This window comes from Coffea arabica, chromosome 5e, assembly GCF_036785885.1.
Source record: "Coffea arabica cultivar ET-39 chromosome 5e, Coffea Arabica ET-39 HiFi, whole genome shotgun sequence".
Classification (NCBI taxonomy): domain Eukaryota; kingdom Viridiplantae; phylum Streptophyta; class Magnoliopsida; order Gentianales; family Rubiaceae; genus Coffea; species Coffea arabica.
In genome coordinates this window covers 886,501-906,316 of record NC_092318.1, presented here as the reverse complement: position 1 = coordinate 906,316, position 19,816 = coordinate 886,501, and the positions used below count along the sequence as shown (strand labels likewise).

The 19,816-nt window shown below is 33.7% G+C and overlaps 2 protein-coding genes across 2 annotated transcripts; both read right to left on the bottom strand.

Moving 5' to 3' along the window:
• Positions 1-3,672: 3,672 nt before the first annotated feature.
• Positions 3,673-5,013, bottom strand: LOC113688391 (uncharacterized). Its single transcript, XM_027206199.1, has one exon. It carries the CDS (start codon positions 5,011-5,013, stop codon positions 3,673-3,675), a length of 1,341 nt encoding a protein of 446 aa, XP_027062000.1.
• Positions 5,014-8,492: 3,479 nt separating this feature from the next.
• On the bottom strand, positions 8,493-17,005 carry LOC113688531 (pentatricopeptide repeat-containing protein At3g59040-like). The gene is made up of 7 exons (XM_027206373.2): positions 16,538-17,005; positions 15,709-16,024; positions 14,790-15,080; positions 13,225-13,473; positions 12,624-12,748; positions 11,304-11,402; positions 8,493-9,299 (listed from the first exon to the last, which is right to left on the bottom strand). Exons 1-7 carry the CDS (start codon positions 16,594-16,596, stop codon positions 8,762-8,764), a joined length of 1,677 nt encoding a protein of 558 aa, XP_027062174.1. The 5' UTR covers positions 16,597-17,005; the 3' UTR covers positions 8,493-8,761.
• Positions 17,006-19,816: the final 2,811 nt, after the last annotated feature.

Sequence of the window (19,816 nt, the reverse complement as noted above, 5' to 3'; positions counted from 1 at the left end):
TTTAATAAATAATAAAAATATTAAGGATATATATGTAATTTTACTATTAAAATAAAATATATATATATATATATACTTAAAATAAAAAAAATTATATATATATACTCGCGAGCTTAATATTTTGAGCTCGATTTCGACTCGAGCTTGAATCGAGCCGCTCGCGAGCGGCTCGATTCGTTTGCAACCCTAATCCCCATATCCTCATGTTAAGATTTTAGAGTATTCATATAAATGAAGAGTTAAACTTCATGTTGATTAAAAGTTTTAGAAATGCAATTGATTACTGCAAGATCACCTCTTTACTTCTATGTTTTTAAACTTGGATTAGAGCAGCAGGTCCGACCGGTCGAATCGGAAATCAACCAAGTTTTCAGTCCGAGTTATCTAAAAAATTGGATAGATAGAAACTCGGTCAAACCAGCTCAAAACTGGGTTTGACCGAAAAACCGGAAGAACCGGTTTGGTGTCAAAGTTTTTTTTGGAAAGGTCAAAGCATTTTTAATATTATGTTTTGACCCCTAGATTGTTAAAAATTATTAATATATCTCAAATATTTCATACTTTATAAATGTTGTTTTAAAGTTTGGTGTTATTTTTCAATCTAGTCCATAATTTTAATTCTAAACTTGTTAATGTTCATTGAATAATATAAATTGCTACTTGATCATTCTAATTTCTTTGTATTTTCTTGTTAAATATATTTGAAACATCAAATATATATATGAATATACTTTTATTAATATTAACATGCTCTTAGGTATTTTACATACAATATTTTAATTTTTAAACAATTTTTATTTATGACATCATCCGATTCAACTCCGAGCGAACCCATTGATACCTAACCCCTGAGTTCGATCGAGTCGATACCCGGTTCGAGTCTTAGCTTTACTTTCGCATACAAGGCATGAGCTATTTACTACCAGCATCCAAAATTAAGATGCATCTTAGTATTAAATTTGTGTCCTCGTCACCTCCTGCAAAACTTTTCCATTTCTTTATTCCTTCTCAAAAGATAGACCCTAGGGAAGAAAACAGCGATTTGGCCCTTGGTACTTGAATTTTGGGCCTTTTCGAATGCTCATAAGAGGCAAAATGGAGGCCTTTTGACAAACAATGTTTTCAAATAAGTCAAATTCCGCAGTCTAGAACTTGCAATCTAGCATGAAGTTCAGGGGCTTTTCCAGTTGATTTTAATTTGTCCAGTTTTGTTCATTTGATATAATTCTTACAACTTTTGAGATAAATTCATATAACTTTGTTATAATTGTGAATTTAGTTGTATGAGTTGACAAAATTCACGTTTACGCCAATATTGTATCATTTTATTCCAAATATTGTAAGCATTACATACTAAACGGAGTTGGACAACGGTTCAACCGGAGAGGCTCTGGATCCTGATCCAGCAATCTTGAGTTCGGATCCTTTTAATACTTTCACTCTTCTATAAGGATCTTCTAGCTTCTTACATTGTTCATGGCTTGTGAGGATGGAGCCGAATTGGAAATCCCTGAGCTAGCTTGGGAACTAAATTATGGGTAACTTTCTCATTATGAGTCAGCTTTTCCCATCTGAACTTTTTTACAACATTATGCATGAATATGAGCAGGGCAAATTATACTTTACCTCCTGTGGTTAGTGTTTTTGTACATAATCCCCCTATAGTTTCAAAAACTATACATAACCCCCTTATGATTTGAATTAAAGTATCAAAGTAATGGAATTTGTAATATATAACTGAATCACCTAAAATATCAAAAATACCCCTATGTAAAGTTGAAAATTATTATTAACTACAGGGGGGTTATGTGTATATTTTGAAAACTATAAGGGGATTATATGGTAAAACATTAAATCATAAGGGGGTTATATAGTAAAATATAAAACTATACGGAATTAGTGCGTCATATATATTATGTTTACATATTTTGATCACTTCAACCATTTTAATTTTGAAACCAGGATAATTTTGATATTTTTAAAGGTTCTGTTACGAATGACCATTTCCATCACTTTGACACTTTAATCCAAATCATGAGGGAGTTATGTATAGTTTTTGAAATTATAAGTGGATTATGTACAAAAAATACTAAACTATAGGGGGATAAAATATAATTTACCCATATAAGTATTGCTACAAGTGCATCCTCGTTCCCAAGGCACATTCTTTCGTTGGAATGCATTCTCCGTGTACCTGCAAATTACATCCTTGACAAATAGAAAGGCAAAGTGATAAAGCTTATAATTAAACATAAAAAAAAAAAATAAGACTCACGTGATAAGATGGTTTTGTATTTAAAATTTGATTATGATAGATTGATAAAAAGGATGAGAGAGCAAGGGTGAGAGAGGAATTAGTTAACAAAAGTTTATCCACAATGGGAAAAAATAAAGATGCTAGGCTTTCAGGGGAGAGATATGAGAGAGATAATGTGTGATTAATGTGAAAGCGAGTAAAATAAATTCCTTGTTTACTTAGCCAAGTAGGATACAGAATAGAAAAATGGATAAATATGAGAATATGACTTTATATATATATATATATATATATATATATATATATATGTATATATGATTTCTGTAATTTAATACTTATGAATATAATAAGATGGTGAAGTCCTCAAACATTTATTCAAACTACGGATCAAGACCAGACCTTATTATTTTGGGCTAAAAATCGGCCGCTCATTTTCAATTTTAAAAGTTAAGAAGTTCCTTTGCATAGATATCGATTGCATCAGGTGCCACCCAATCTGGGCCGTTAATACGTTGGCAATTCGGGGCCTTAGAACCATTCAAGTCCAAGATCCATTCAAATGTCCCGAGATATTTGGCAACGTACCAATTTACTTGTCCATAGCCTCGAGACGCACCCTAACTGGTAGGTACCTTAGTGAGGTAATCTTGTTATTTTTTGATTGGCTCTCAAATTCTTCATATTTTAATTTTTTTTTTCTTGTAATGTTTGGAGTCCACACGTGAAAAGAAACAAGAATCCACACGTGTATGTATAATGTATATAATATTCAAAAATATATGTATTCCATAATTACCTATTATCATCTACGAAAGATAAACTTAAATTAAACTGTGGACCATAGAAAAAGAGGGGGAGGGATGGGTTGGGTGGTACGAGGGGAGGGAGTGTAAGCAAGAGGTCTCGGGTTTTGAGTCCTCCTGTTTACACTAAAAAAAAAAAAGTTACCACAATTAAGGACCATAGAAAAGAAATAAACATTGAAAACAAAAAATAAAAGATAAAAAACCATGGCTAAATAAGTGAGGAGGTTATTTCAAGACTATCCTTATTCAAAAACCGTATATCTCATACCAAATCACTTTTACATCCTGATCACCTAATAGAATTAGATTGTAAAAAGAAGTTTCAGGAGGTGCGTTCTTCCCAATCCTCTCGTACTAAGAAAAGGTCATCTGAATGCCAATCTATATTAGCACCATGGTGCTGTGTGGACAATGTTTTTGGAAGAAAAACAAATTGCACAATGAGTAACAACTAAACTAAATCAAAGTAGAGGATGGAAAGACTGTTTCATACAAGACTACAACCTCAAAACATCTCGAACATACATGACAATGAAAGAATAAATCGCATTGTTTGTTCGATTGAAAAATTGCCTGTCTAGGTCAAATTGTAACTTCAAATCTGTCAGCTCACCACCATTGATGCACAAGGCTACCAGCCTGCCTGAGTTTTGAGAACAAATTAAAGCATTGATCATATGTGGAGTTGTACCTCTTAGTCCTCTTACCCGAACAACATTTCACCCAACGATCATAATGACATTCCAAGAACAACTCATCAATCAAACAAATTGCTCCACTCTCCACCAATCTTGGGATCAAATCCATTTCAGTTCCTTCAACATCCATTTTAAGGACTACAAAATCTTGCTTGGAAAATGACCTTATCAACCAATCTGCGAAATCAAAGGCTTGTACAACATTTTGCTCCCCCTTGTAGTCCTGAAAAACTTGTGGCCGTCCTGATTGAATCCTGCCTGTATATTCCCTTTTTTTATTTCTTGTCCCAAAGACTAATGTCTCATTCCTTATCCATGCTGCATATGGCAGAAGCGTGACATCCTTCTTCCTTTTGTACTCTTCATGAAAAGATTTGTCTGCTTCAATTGCGAAGATTTCAAAGTTTTTGTTTTGCTTTGGATACAGCTTCTTAAACCAATTTCCAATCGTTGAATCGTAAGTTCGAGCTCCCGAGTCAATGTAAATGTACCTCCTCTTGTAAATTAAATCAACCATGGTAGGGAGATACCTGAATAACCTGATGCTCTCGCGGTTCTTTCCCTGTTCGGTCCAGTCTTCCATTGGTTCTTTTTCTTCCAATGGCTCAAGATCGCCAATTAAATCCCGCTTGTACTCTGGAACTGTGATATTATCACATCTTTGGGCAGTATCATCCGAAATCGAATCTTCCAAACTTTTTCTTAGTACTACTTCACGAAGAGAAGAGGTCGAATTCAAGCCTTTAATGTCTCTAAATGTTGTTAATCTACAGCAGGTGAATAAACTAAGAAAAGAGTTAAAACTATACTCATCTTTAACTGCTATGTGAACAACTAAGTACCCTCCAAATCTAAGAATCCTACAAACTTCAGAAGCAATTTCAAAAGGCTGGTCAACTAACACAAAATCCAGACTAGTTCTTGGACCAAAAAATGCGAAATCAAAAGTATTGTTTCCAAATCGATCAAAACTTTGACCTGAAATCATGATAACATCAGAAATACCAACACTCTTCAATGCATTGACTTCTTGATCCAATTTTGTGCCTCGGATGCATAATGATTTTGAGGTTGTAGAAAGGTATCCTTCTTGAGCCAGATGTTGAAACACTCCATAATAGTAATAGTAGTGGACTGCTGCTTCTGATCTGTCACGGGGCAAACCTTTTATGGGAGGTGAAATGCCGTATTTATCCAAGATGTTAAGAACATCGTCATTTTTCAATCTGGGGAAGCTGGTACTTTCCTTCATCTTGGTTATTAATGATAAGAGAAGAATAACAAAAATCCCACATGAAAGTATCTTACAGTGGAGATTCTTCAAGAAACTCATGATTTTGTTCACATATACAATGACTTTGACAAGAATTGAACAAATTCGTACTTTATTTTGGCCTGCTACTTAAACTCGGGAAACTATGGTCAAATAATTTAGTATGGAAGAGTACCAAATATTTTTTTGCGTAAATCTTGTATATACTAACAGTGTACACACTATCATATGAATGTCACATAGGTGAAATTTGGATTTAAAATTCAAATTCAACATATGTGACATTCATCCAAACATGACAGTAGATACACTGTCAATGCATAGTAGGGATGGACGCGGGTGGATACTCGCCGTTCACCATTTGGCTGACCCGACTCATACCTTGCGGATCAGTCATTTTTTGACCCTTACCTGCCCCGTATATCAGTGGATACCCCCGGTTATAAAGTACTTGCTGAAATAGGGTCAGATCAACGGATATCTGCCCCCGCCCCACTTGTCATTTAATTTTTTAAAAATAATTTATATTAATTTAATTTTGTATATTTTACACATTCATATAAGATTTAATAAAGATTTTTTTCTTAAAAAAAGTCTCTCACCAAGAAACAAGTAGGCGAAGAGAATACAAGAAAAAGGAAAAAAAATATTAAAAGAATTCAAAATCAATAAAAGTTTGAAATAAGTAGCACATTTTCTTAAATATATGTTCTCCTTTTATTAAAATCTTTTCTATAAAACATAATATTATGATCTCTACAAATGAATCTTATAAATAAACTATAGTCTCTCATATTTATAATGCAATTTGTTCAATGAAATTACTTATTTAACTCTAAAAATATTATTTTATAATATGTGTATAAAAATAAAAAATAAAAAATATATATATGATGGGCGAGTCAGGTATCCACAGGTTTTTTATTATGTGATCCTAACCGGCCCCACATCTTAACGGATACCAGACCCTCTTTTGACCCGATCAAATAATACAGATCGGATATCCTAATTTTCGGATTGGATATGGAGGGTTTTCAAGTTAGCGGATAATTTTTTCCACCTCTAATGCATAGAAGGAAGATTAATCCACACTTTTTAGGAGTGCTAATATCATTTGTTCTAAGAAAATAATTTGTCAGATGATAGATTGACATAGGATAGCATGTGAGGTACTTAGGACTCGTTTGATAAAACTAAAATCCAAAATTGAAGTCTAAAATCTGAAATTTGAATCCATTAAATTATTGAAATATTAAATATTGAATTTGATACATTTGATTGTATATCACATTAAGTAAAAAGTGAATAGGTTATCACTTATTTTTGGAAGAAAATTTTGCTTAGAAAAGTCATTGCCATTTAATCAATTCATTTGTTCAATTTTTTGGTATCAAACGCATCTGAACATATTAAGATTTGAAATCCATTAAGTTTAAGTGATAAATGGGGTCATCAAACATGGCCTTAATTTTGCTTTGTTTAAGATCCTTTTAACAAGGTGGCGGAGTTAGGATAACCTATTGATCAGAAATTATTGCAGAGTTATTAGTGTAGCCCACTTTTTAGCCACTGACGAGTGACGACGCATGGACAACTCGCCTACTAAGCGCAGTGCATTCTCACCCGCCCCTGGAAAATTGAGCATGTGCTCATCTATGCATTTGATTTGTGACGTCCATATAATTTTCAATAATTGAGATTTAATGCTATTAGGAAAATAGAGAATGATGAAGAGGACTGTTCTTGAAAAATTTTTATGTATTATTTTGCAAACACATTTTTCAACCAAATCCATAACATAGGAATCCAAAAAAAAAAAAAGACACACACACACACACCCCCTCTATATATATGAGAGACACTTTTTTCAATCATTTTTTCAGTACCTCGTTATTTTACATACAAAATATCACAAAAAGTGTTAAAACACTACATTAATCAATATACAAATTTTGTTAAAATAATCCTCAATCCAAACAGAATTAATGAACACTTTTTTTTTTTTTTTTGGTGCGAAAGAGTCTCAGAGTATACTCTATTCTTTTTTTTTTATTATTATTGGTCTCCTCCAAAAGAACCTTAGAACTATTACATAAATATAACCATGATTCTCTTAAAAATGAAACTTAATTGATCAATGGGTATACATCAACTTGATCATCGCCAACAATCCACAAGGGGTAGATGCCTTGCACTCACTAGCTTGCATGGCATTTTAAAGAAAAAAAAAAGAAAAAGAAATGAAAAGAGATATGCTTGACACAAAAATTTTGGATATAAGTTCCAAAACTGTTTGATATATTGGTAACTAAACTCTGAGTGCATTAATGTATTGTGTTGTAAAGTATCAATTGATTGCTATGAACACCTTAAAATGAATGTGTAAAATTATGAACACCATCCCAAGCTTCTGAACCAATCTTATTTCTGTTGATTCACTAATTGTCTCAATAGTTATCAATGATGCTATTAAAGTGTAGGGCGGCTGAGGCATGAGCATCCATTACAGTGGACACGAAACATTTAATTGTTTGTCTACTAAAGTCCAGTAACAGGAATAAAATTTCACACTCTTCTGAGAATGTGTCCAGAACAGTGGTGATTGTTTGGGCAAGGTTTTTCACTTGCTTCTGGTAAACCTATGTACGAAAATGCAACTTTTGGATCTCAACAACTGAACGTACAAAAGACAGAACCCTCATGCCCCGACAATTTCATAATTAGCAGTAATTGAGATTATACTAAAAAGGAAAAAAAGATTGTGATTTCGATCCTCAATACAATAAAAAGCTAATAGAGGTCATGCAGTACTTTTTTTCCCCCTCACATAACATTTAAGTTACCATGTAAATACATACGTTCATATTTATTGATTCCGTACTTTAAAAATAAAAAAAAACTAACACCTGAACCTTCTCTTAACGAGTGTTCATTGGATACCTGTTGGCCAAACAAATAAAAGAATGAGATGAAATATGGTACTCTTTTGTGACCTTAGATGTATATGATAGTAAGACCATCTATGTAAATTTTCTTTTGTCCGGTACTAATGTAACATACAAATGGAATAATTTTTTTTGGGCAAATCAGCAGTACCTAAATAGTACACCTACTCTAATCTATACTAGGGAGGGACAAAAGGAGAGAAAACCACCTCTAAACCTGCAGCTAAAACTGCATTCTATGCTTTATGTGGAGACCAACTCCAATAGGGCAAGTTGGTTTAACAAATACATCACTTGAAATGGTTTACATGATGCAACCCCCACCTATAACCTTGTAGGAATGAAATGTTAATGGTGTTCCCTCTTACCTTCTGGTGGAAACATGGACTGGTTTCATAGCATGCTAAATATAACAACACAAGCATGAGAAATAATAGGTGAATGACACTGAGTATGCAGATTATTGAAGGCATACTCAGTGAATGGATGAAAGCTGTGACTGGATGAAACTCGTAAAGTGAACTTGGAGCACCTTTCGCTAAAACAATACTAATCAGAGAAAATGTAATGTACAAAATCTCCTCTGGGAGCATCAATCCACTGATTTTGCCGGAATCAGGTGGTTCTGAGATTCTATACAACTTGTAAGAGTATCTAACCAATCCCAGCAAATTCATTTTCAAAAGCTGTTGACTGAATTTGCAGTCTCAATTGAGGACGGTATACAAACAAAGGATTCAAAACTGACTTGAAAAATCTCTTGTTTGGTTCGATAACCATAATCATCTAAGTACCAATTCTTCTTTTGTGTCAATTAAACAGCTTTGTTCAGCAGCATCATCAAAGTCCTCGTCAACATTATCACGATTATCATTATCAGCATGGACGATAACATTTTTCTTCTGTTCATCTGCATATCCTATTAGCTCATAAGCTTCTGCTTTTTCTTCTGCAGACTTTGCCAAAGACAGAAGGATATTCTTTGATTTTTGATCAGGGATCACTCCAGTAGATCCCATCTCATTGTACCAGATTACAGCACTGTCAAAACCCACATTCTTGCCATGTGCATCCATAATGGTAGTGAACACAGTCTGATTTGGTCTGATACCACACAGACGCATTTCCTTGTACTTCTCCATCATCTTATCAAGATCATTTACTTTGGCATATCCTTTTATCAGAGTTCCATAAGTGACAATATTGGGTTGGAATCCATCTTGCTTTATCCTTTTAAAGAATTTCTCAGCACCCTCCATATCAGATACATTGACATAGGCTGACAACATTGTTGTGTAGGAGCAAAGATCCGGTGTACACCTAAAACACAAACACGTTATCTCAATTTGTTTTTGCTGCATATGGGGTAGAGGAACATATTCTAAGTTCGTTGGCCTCCATTACGTGAATACATAGATTCAGTGGTCCAGTTACAAATAAAAAATGTATTACTGCAGTATACATGGTTGAACAACAACTCAAATGGGTTTCGCCTACATACTGTAAATCATTTGCAATTCCAAGTCGCCAAGGAAAATATGCTTGGGAAGTAAGAGTCGATGAAACATTAGGTTGTAGCTAAGCATGTTTTCATCGCAATGAGTAATGATGTTGGGCGATTATTTCATAAAAGTAATTGTCCTATTTATTTAATGGGGTACCTAAGTCGCACCTTCATATCTTTATTTCTCAAACTAAAAGGTCAGATATGAAAAGCTAGTCATATAAGAAACACTCAAACCAATCTTTAAAAAGTGTAAGCCTCATTCATGTAGAAAACCATGCAAAGCAATTAGAATCTCAGATTTGATTTTGATAAACCTAGTCATCAGAACGTACAATTCCGTTCATATCCAAATTATCTCCAAATTCAACACTTTCAAACAACTCTTGCAATATTAAAAACATTAATTTACAATGCTATACCCATTATTAAAAAACATTGCATAAAAGAACAAAATCCACATGAAGTCCTTTTTTTTTTTGGTTAGAAATAGCAACTTTTACTAGAACATAGCCCAGTTTTCATCAGAACAGAATTTCTGTAGCTGCCGTACAGATACTATCATCCTTTTCTTTCTACAATGACAAAGTAAACACCAAAAATAAACAGCCTACACCCTAGCAGGATAAAGATCTTATGAAACTTCAACCAAGGAACTACTCCCAAGGCCTCAAGGATCTCAACCTTGTTTAGTTTTGGCCAGCAGATAAAGGCTTTGCTAGCAATACATGCAGACTTCAAAGGGTTTATAATGCCAGTGCATGGTTTGAACTACAGAAAAAGATGATTAGTATGCATGCATGGATGTATGTATGTCAAGGGTGAGGATATTTGGCTAAGTTTTTCTTTTCCTGACTATAGGTCAACTTCTGTGCTGGATCATTGCCATGGAGCTTATAAGATTCTTTATGAAAAAAAAAAAAGAAAATTCATTCTTCAAGCTGTTAAGGCTGGTTGCTGTTATGAAGTTATAGTTTACGGGAACTTATGAACCGTCAAATTTATACCTCCAGACTCATCCTATGCTCCTATTATTTCTCCAAAGAAGAAACCAGGCAAGAGAGATGGACACTGAGGTGTGTAATTATTTTTCTTTTTCTTTAATTTTTGATTCTGGTCATAATTGGAATCAGGGCCTTACTGCCTTAAGAATGACCCATCAACATCTCCCACAAATAGACTGTCATGAATTTATTTATATTCTGCCAAAATTTGTAAATGTTTTATGTCCTGACTTTTTGGGTTGTACAACACCAACAGACTGTAAATACATATCTATCCAATGTTATCCAAATATACTTATCCATTTAATCTTTTCTACTCCAATTCTAAGGATGATTTCTCCAACAATTAGCACATTTTTACCATAAGTCAACATTAATTTCATCAGCAAGTACCCAATGGAGATTAACTGTAAGCAAGGTTAACACAATTGTGTACAATCCTGATGTCATAACAATTACGAATAGCAGTTGGCAATTATAAAGTACGATCATAAATGATCTATGAACTCAAAGATGAAGCTAACTAAGAGTTCTAATAATGATCACATTTGATGTATTTCTCAATTAGTGGACTTCTACAACTCTATTCTCAGGCTTTCACTCATGATCCCTGTTACCTCTAGCCACCAACAAACTTCAAAGGGAAGTTGATTTATCTTAGACAATATTGCATGCACTGTGATCAGTGATCACAAAGATCACAGAAAAACTAGGAGCTCATTCTCTAGCTCTTTATAGAAATAAAAGTTCACTGAGCATTTAGAAGAATTACACCGAGAAAATTTCACAGATATTGCTTAGCAGAGAAAATGTCACCTGTCTCTTCGCATGCTTTTGAAGACAATGCGAGCTTGTTCAATCATTCCCGAGATTGCAAATGCATCGAGCAAAATGTTATAAGCTTTCTGGGATGGCCTGGAAGTGTTAACAGGTTTGTCATCATTGTGCCAAAAAACCTTAAGAGGAATATATCCAAAATATACATACTAAAAAGACTGCTCTGTTTGTGAATATTTTGCATGTACATATTTTATTACCAACAAGTGATAAACTGCTTGACCAAGAATCAAGTTGAGAGAGCTTTTTGCTGACTAGAAGTAGATCAAAAATTTTCAACTTTGCTCAGAAGTACAGTATTAGTCCCTAATTACGAAAGACAAATTTAGGCATTCTTTTCTTTTTCTTGAACCTGAAAAGGTGATAATGAACTGCATCTGCTAAAAATTCTAAACAGATTATTTAGTGGATTGGAGATATGGGAACACTATGTTACTTACAAGCTCTATATTTGTGAAGTACAACTGAGTAGAAATTAAAAGAATACACAACAAAAATTTGCACGAATCTTCCACGTCAAGAAAGAAAATGGCCTTATGCATTTGGAAATTGAAGCAAATTTTCTCTGAAAAGTTTCTGTTCTAATACAACTTTTTGCATTTGGTGTACTTTAAGATATTTCAACCGAGGTTGCACCAACATAATAAAGATCATAGTCTGTAAAGAAGCTTTGTTTACCATGAACATGACTGTAGAGAATTTAGCTATGTACCTATCTTTTAATCATGAGAAGTAGTTGATCAACATGTGCAAGAGGTAGGAGCCGCATATTATCATTTTCATACTTGTCCAAGAACTTGAGGACTTTGAAAATAATTTTTCAAGATTATCAAAACAGACTGTCAAGGCGTTACACGTGTCTTTTCCAGTCTTTACAACTAAACAATTGGAGCATCAGTTGGTTCATTGGTATTATATTGATAGAATAAGGGTTTCTCTGCATAGTTAAGCAAATTGCAGAGTCAATCTTATCCTAAAGCAACTTCCAAAAATTGGTTACGTTTCTAAATTACAAAAGCCTCCCATACACATAATTATTATGAGTTATTTATTGTGTCATGCCTGAACTATAATAAGTTCTAAAGAAAACCCAAGGGCGAGCATCCACTTGAGCAATGTACTCATTCATTGCAACAAAATACTGGTAAGTTCAGAAACCACAACTTTTCTGCATGCAATAGCCTTCAAAAACTGATGCATAAAAGCTTGAGTGGAAAAAATTTAAATTAAAGAAACCAGTTTAATGCACAAAAAAAATTTCTGATTTTGACAAAAATCTGCAAGAAAGCAATTACAAACCTGACACCTGCATCAAGCATCTCTTCAAAAACAGCTAATGCCTCTTCTTCTCTTCTAGCTTTTCCATATGCTTTAATGAGTAAAGCATAGCTTATAACATCAGGCTGAACTTTGGCCCGTTGCATCTAAAATTAAGCATTTACTTCAAACCTCAGATAAATGCAAATCAATGGAAACAAAAGTAATACAAATTACATATATAGTAAAGCCTTAGGAAGACCAGATGGCAAATGCTGTGCATGTATCCATAAGCAAGCACCAAAGTGCAAGTAGAAATAACAAATACATACACAAAGGTTATACAGTCTTCCGAATTTGTCCTATCAATAAAACTTTTCTTCATCAAGGGAAAAAAAAAAAGAAATAGAGAAAGGCAAAAGGTAGTGCTACATAAATTTCCACAGCTTCCCTCTGAAGAAAATAGAGTAGCATTATGGCTAAATGAGAAAATCCAGAAGCACAAATTAGACAGCTGATTAGCTGCAAAATCATATACAAGCATTACCAGAACAGAATTTAACTAAAGAAATTTGTTTCTCCAAAACACACACACACACACATATATAATAATTTATTTATTTATAGATGCTTTAACATTTACCTGGTCATAGATTTTTGAAACCTCCTTGTAGTTAGTCTCAAATGACATTAAGCTATTATACGTAACTGTTGTTTGCTTAACTCCTCGCTCAGCCATCAGAGAAAATAATTGACGAGCTTTATCATAATTTCCTGCTTTCTTGTACATGTAAATCATCATGTGGAACATCTTCTGATCAGGTTTCAGAGGTGAAGCATCCTTGCTTAGAAGAGATTCAAAGATTTCTTCAGCTTCTTTGAATCTGTCAGCCTGTAGTATGCACAGGATGGTGAAGGAGTACAAGCACCCATAGTAGGTACAAGTAGGCACGATAACTATGCACTAGCAGGATCTGTCATTCATTGTCAACTAAACTGAAAAGCAATCAAAGGCAAATGAACACACACAGGAACTAAAAACTGGTAGAAGTTGAGTAGCTAATCAAATAGAAAATTTAGGGGAAAAAATATAATGAATTTTGATTTTTTAGTGTGTCTGTCATGATATCACTGAATTCAATGGAACATTCATCAACTGCAATATGTACAAAAAGTTAGACAAAAAGTAAGCCATAAGCAGCAAAAATTGACTGGTTGATGCATCAAAATTGTTACAGCTCTCTCATTTAAAGAAGCAGGTATCTATAGATATGCCTCAAACTCCATTTAGATTAGTACAAACAGGGTAGAACACTTTAGACATGAAATGAATTGGACAAGCTATAACTAAGTCAACATGCACCCAAATGATTAATCATTTTGCATCACAATGTTGCTAGGCAACCCGCATTCTAGACATGCTTTGTTGTTTCAACCTGGAAACTTCAGGCCCACATCATAATCATGTATTAACTCCTCACTTTTCCCTCCATCCTTCCAGATTGAACAAGAAATGTGTTTACATGGCACGTTGAAGAAATCATGCAAAAGAAGCCAATATCTTGCTTCTCACTTGTTTTACTTTTACAACTCTAAAATCCCTCCAGTAACAAAATTTGTTGACGAATTATCCTTTTCATGTAATTCATAAGCTTTTCAAATCTTGCCCAAAAAGGTTTATGATTTTCCCCACTGGCCACTCATAACCTCCCTCATACCTGTGGTCTTTAAAATAATTCAGCTTCAATTTTCTCTCAGAGAGTCAGGATCACTTAAAGTTACAAAGTATTTACATCTCACTCATGCACGAATCTGCCTGTCAAAATAAATTGATTTCTTTTAATTACTTATCATCAGAGTAACTTAAATCCACTTAAGGTTTTAAAGCCATAATAAAGATCTTTTACGACAAAGAACAACTTGGAACTGAGAACTCAAAGAAACTATGAAACTGCTCTAACAGAGAAAGCATTTCCTTAAGTCCAAAGAGCTACCCAAGAAGCCACTTCATTAACCAGTTTAATAAGCAGGAAGATTAAGTTTCCTAATGTATTATGCTAATTCATGCATAATTTGGGAGTGGGAGCTAGATCTTTCTATAATAGTAAGAACATGATAAACAGTCCTACAAGTGTTCATTTACATTAGTTATGATAAAAGCTGCAAAGTGTCTGAACAATTAAGAGATAAAAGAAAATGCAGCTATACCTCAACAAAGGTTTTAAGGATTATCTGATATGTTAAAGCAGAAGGTTCAGGGCCTGTAGACTGCATCTTCCGAAATATTGCTTCAGCCTTGTTATATTGTCCACCTTTGCCATACGCTTCCATGAGGGCAGTATGGGATATCACACTTGGTGGATATGCTTTTCTGTTCATGTAGCTTAGAATCCTCTCTGATTTAACAAAGTCCCCAAGTTTTCCATATGCTGTAATTAGCATCAAAAAATCCATTTCATTAAAGTCCCACCAGTGCTCTGTTCGAAGCCATTCAAGCACCTAGTCAAAAGGTTTATCACATAACAATCCATCAAAAACACATTTGAAAATTACAAAAATCAATCAAGTCAACCCAAACATGCATATGCTCAACAAGGAGAACAAAGTAAATAATTTTAAGTGAAGATTACTCAATCAAAACCAATAAATACAGTAACAGATAAACTGCAGCCAAAAATAATTTTCAAATGAGATAATGGTCAGGTGCTCTCAGGTATTACATCTATTCATCAGCAGGTTAATTTTAAGCATAAATCCAATCATGTAGCTTTTGAAACCTCCAAGTTTGTGCCAAAAATGTGGTGATGAAGCTAGGTGAACACTCATTAATGATTTTGCAAAATGGTCGAGAGAAGTTAAATGTCTTGAAACTAGTTCAAAATTTCAAGCCAGAAGATTCATCAATTAGAACAACAATTTTCATATGTCTTAATTTAATGAAAAAACCTCACTCAGGTCTCTATCTCTCTATAGTCTGTATCTCTTTAACCCAATGAATACTATCTTTCACAACCTTCTCATGGAATCTAACAGCCACAGAAACCATATTACTTCATATTCTTCTAACTTTAGAAAAATAACAAAACCTAAGCACTGAAATATATGTACAGCAGAAACAATCACATACCTCAGCAACAAGGTTCCATTTCTTGAGCTGCTTGAATCTTACTAAAGTTCCAAGAACCAAGTCTTTGGGAAGAGACTCATTCTTCAGCCTATGGTTTTTGAGCACTGAAACAGCAGAACCCTCCTCCTCAATTTGGTTCATCAGTCTCCTCCAGCTCTTCTGATCTGCTTCATCATGGGCATCTTTAAAATACTCAACTTTCTTCCTCTTTTGCATAAACTTCCTCGGTGCCAACATGCCGAGGCATACCACCTCAGCTCTTTTACATATCTTAAGATTGCCATCCATAAAATTACCATTACTACTTGAATTGCCACTACAGAAACAACAAATAATCATCTCTTAGCCCAACTTTTGCAAGCAATATACTCGTGTAATATCAATGGCAAGAAGCGAACAGAAATTTAAACGAAGCAATAATTAAGACAACCAACCTTCACGGAATACCATTAAGGTGACTACCAGTAAAAGTCCCTATTTTAACACACTTCAAGAATCTTTACTACCATTCTATAATTAACACCAAAAGCCCAGAAATCAAAAATAGAAAAGCTAATAAAATAACCAAGGGAATAACTAAACAAGAGTCTTATCCTATTGTTCTATTTAGGCCATAATTTCTTGTAGGTAAAACATCATATATAAAGCTACAACCCCATGTTTCAGCTCTAAGAATTGGACTAAATTCTTTACTCAAGTTATTTAGTACATTTAGCAAAGACAAAAATTTTTACGATCATTCAGCTAAAAAAGAGGGAAAAAGAAATCCCCAGATAAGATTACAGCAGAAAGAATAAGATTTAAAAAAAAAAGATTTAAGGACACAAACCTCCACAAGGAAGAGGAAGGAACTGAAATTGACGTGGAAGGTTTGAGAAACATCATCATCCTGACAGCTTCAGCATTCAGGCAGGCATTCTATTCTTTCTGAATTTCTTACTTTCTACCTGAATTTAAGCGTTTAGCTTCAAAACTCCCCCCATTTCCATCAATACGCAGGGCTTAATAGTGGGTTTTAGGAGAATTTGCTAAGGCCTAAGGGAATGGATATTTTTTTGGATATTTCATGAATTAGTAGTCAAATTAAATCCGCTTGGGAGGACAGTTTGGAGGAGTACTATATCGTTATTGCAGATAAGCCCCGGATGTTCTTGAAAACCTTTTTTTTTTTTTTTAACTTCATGCCTAATAAAGATCCGGCCACCCGCCCCGCGGTGGGCTATTGGGGCCGCGGGAAGGGGTGGGGGATTTTTTTTTCACCCATTTAGAAACGGAGCGGCTCCCCACCCCATCCCCGTCCCGTCACTCGCTTAAAAAAAGTAAATATATAAATATATATATGTATATAATTATATATATAATATTTAATTTAATTAGTTATAAATTTATGATAATGATATTATTAGTTATATGTATTATTTAATGTATATTAGTATATGTAATATAATTGATATTATCAATTATACTAATAATTATATATAACTACTAATAGAAATTATTAATTAGTTACACTAAATTTACTAATACATTTATACTAAATCCCTAATTACACTTAATACAATAACATTTTTTTCTCAAAAAAAAAATCACAAGCACAATAATGAATTGGTGATTATATTTGTACTAAAAGTGAAAACTTGACTACTTTAGTTGTATTTATTTCATCATGTTGGATTGTATTAAAATAACTTTTGTTTAATTATTTTTATAAGTTTCAATTATGAAATTACAATAAATAATAATTTGGTGATGTGTCGATATTTTAGTACTTGATTATTTGCTAAAATTTAACTATAATAAAATTATATAACAAATTTTAATTAGCCCCACGGGTGTCGATATTTTAATACTTAATTATTTGCTAAAATTTAACTATAATAAAATTATATAACAAATCTTAATTAGCCCCACAGGGGAAGCGGGGCGGGGCGGGGGATGGGGGATGGGGCGGGGGCGGGGGCGAGGGCGTGGGGACATCCTTACTGTTTTACCCAAAATATTTTGATTATTTCTTAGCCTGATTTATAGACACTTTTGTGTGTCTCCAAAAGTTTCCTCTAATTTTAAAGTTAACTTTTCAAAAAACTTTACTTTCCCATAATTTTTTTTCCTAAGTATTTGAATTTTAAAGTGGTCGAAAAATCGCAACGAATCTTCTGTCCCATTTCCTGTGCCACTGTCTATCCCACTTTTTATCATATTACTATTTCTCCTTCATAAACATCATATTTTAGTTCTTTTTTATTTTCTTAAAATCCAATAACTATTAACTGAACAAAAAATAAATACAATAGTTTAAAAAAAGTAATATATGATAGAAAATTAAAAAAATACAACAAAAAATTCATTAAAAATCTCATTTTTTATGCATTTTGATTTTTCAAAATTATTAAATTTTATGTATTATTCAATTAATAGTTATTGGATATTAAGAAAATAAAAAGAAACTAAAATATAAAGGAGAAATATTAATATAGTAAAATGTGAGACAAAAAATGTCATAGAAAGTGAAACAGAAGACCTGTTGCGTGGAAAAATACTTGAAAGTTTTTCATCACTAAAGTATCAATTCAATTGATGGCAACTCTTATCAATCATAATAAAGTTCAGGAAACTTCGCAAAGACGTACATAAATTTAAATCAATCTTGGTTGAAACGAAAAAAAAGGAAACAAAAATTAGTTTGCCACTTGGTGAGTAGGCCATTTCTTTAAATCTCTATACTGTCAAAATGAAATCATTTTTGTGCAATCGCCAACTGGATTTCTTTCTTTTGCTTTTCTCTCATGATTTATAACCTTAAATTTCGATCATACGAATAGATAATTTAAGATAGGGTAAAATACAAGGAACCCCCTTGTGGTTTCGCAAAATGACACCTTACCCCCTATCGTTTAAAAACCTGCACATAAATACCTTAAACTTCATAACTAAAGTGGAAATTACCTTCTGAACCGGCTTAGTTACCGGTAGCAGGTCAAATACCCTGGCAGGCTGTCCAATTCCTTCACAAAAAAGAAAAAAAAAGTTACTGTCTAGGGAAACTAATTTGTACGACGTCGACCAAAGAGATATCTGCGATTCGACTTCACTCTCCCACCCGATATAAGCATACATAAGAGAGAGAAGGCAGAAGCGAAGAGATCCGCAACACTCCTCCTTTCTCCAGTCTTGCAATAGTATTAGCAGCATGCGACACCACCAAAGCAAATTTGCTCTGAATCGGATTCTGCCATACAGCTTTCTACTATATCTTTTCCGCTTGAATGAAACTTCCAGAACTCAACTCCCCCGTTTCTGAGCAATGAAAGGTATGTCTTCACTACTAAAGGTCGTCTCATGTTGCAGAGTGTTCTAAAGGGTATTCAAACTCAGAATAAAAAATTTGGATGGAAAATCTTGCGATACCTTATTCCTTTTTTCATCAATGTTGTTCCTACAGACCTGAAGCATTGGGTCTCTGTTTTAACAAGCCTCACTGCAATTTCTTCTCCTCAGATTCGAAGTCCGTAACAGCTGCAATCTCTTATTTTCAATCTTCTCAAGCTTGGCAAACATTTCTTTTTGACATCTGCATTCAAGTGATTATCAGCACCAATTTTCTTGACAAAGCTCGTTTCTTGTCAATATGTATTTGTCTACTCCAATCGCAACTCGTTCTTTTTCTTCACACCATTAGCTTTACCATGTCTGTCATTGAATGGATCCTTAGGTGAAAAATTGCTAAAATACATAACCAGTTCAATTTCCATATATGGCAAGCAAATTTAGTCAATGAAATTCCATATATACCATTTTCTGGAAGTTGTAGATTTTTAAAAACCAGAAGACACACGGATCGAACACTTTATCCAAAACCTGTGCCCACTTAAAAAGCAAAAAGACAAAAAAAAGGAATTAGCAGAAGTTGAAATACTGGTCCTGCGGATTTATTTAATATTTGTATTTGTAGCCCTGGGTTAGTTCTTCACTACATTAATTTCGATGAGATCGGTTAATTTTGGCTCAAATCTGCTTTAGCCTTGGGAATTTGTTTGAACCTTGCCTGAGTTTAGCAGTCAATGAAATGTGATGTTGTAATTTCGATTCTTTAATCTGTAGTGGATTA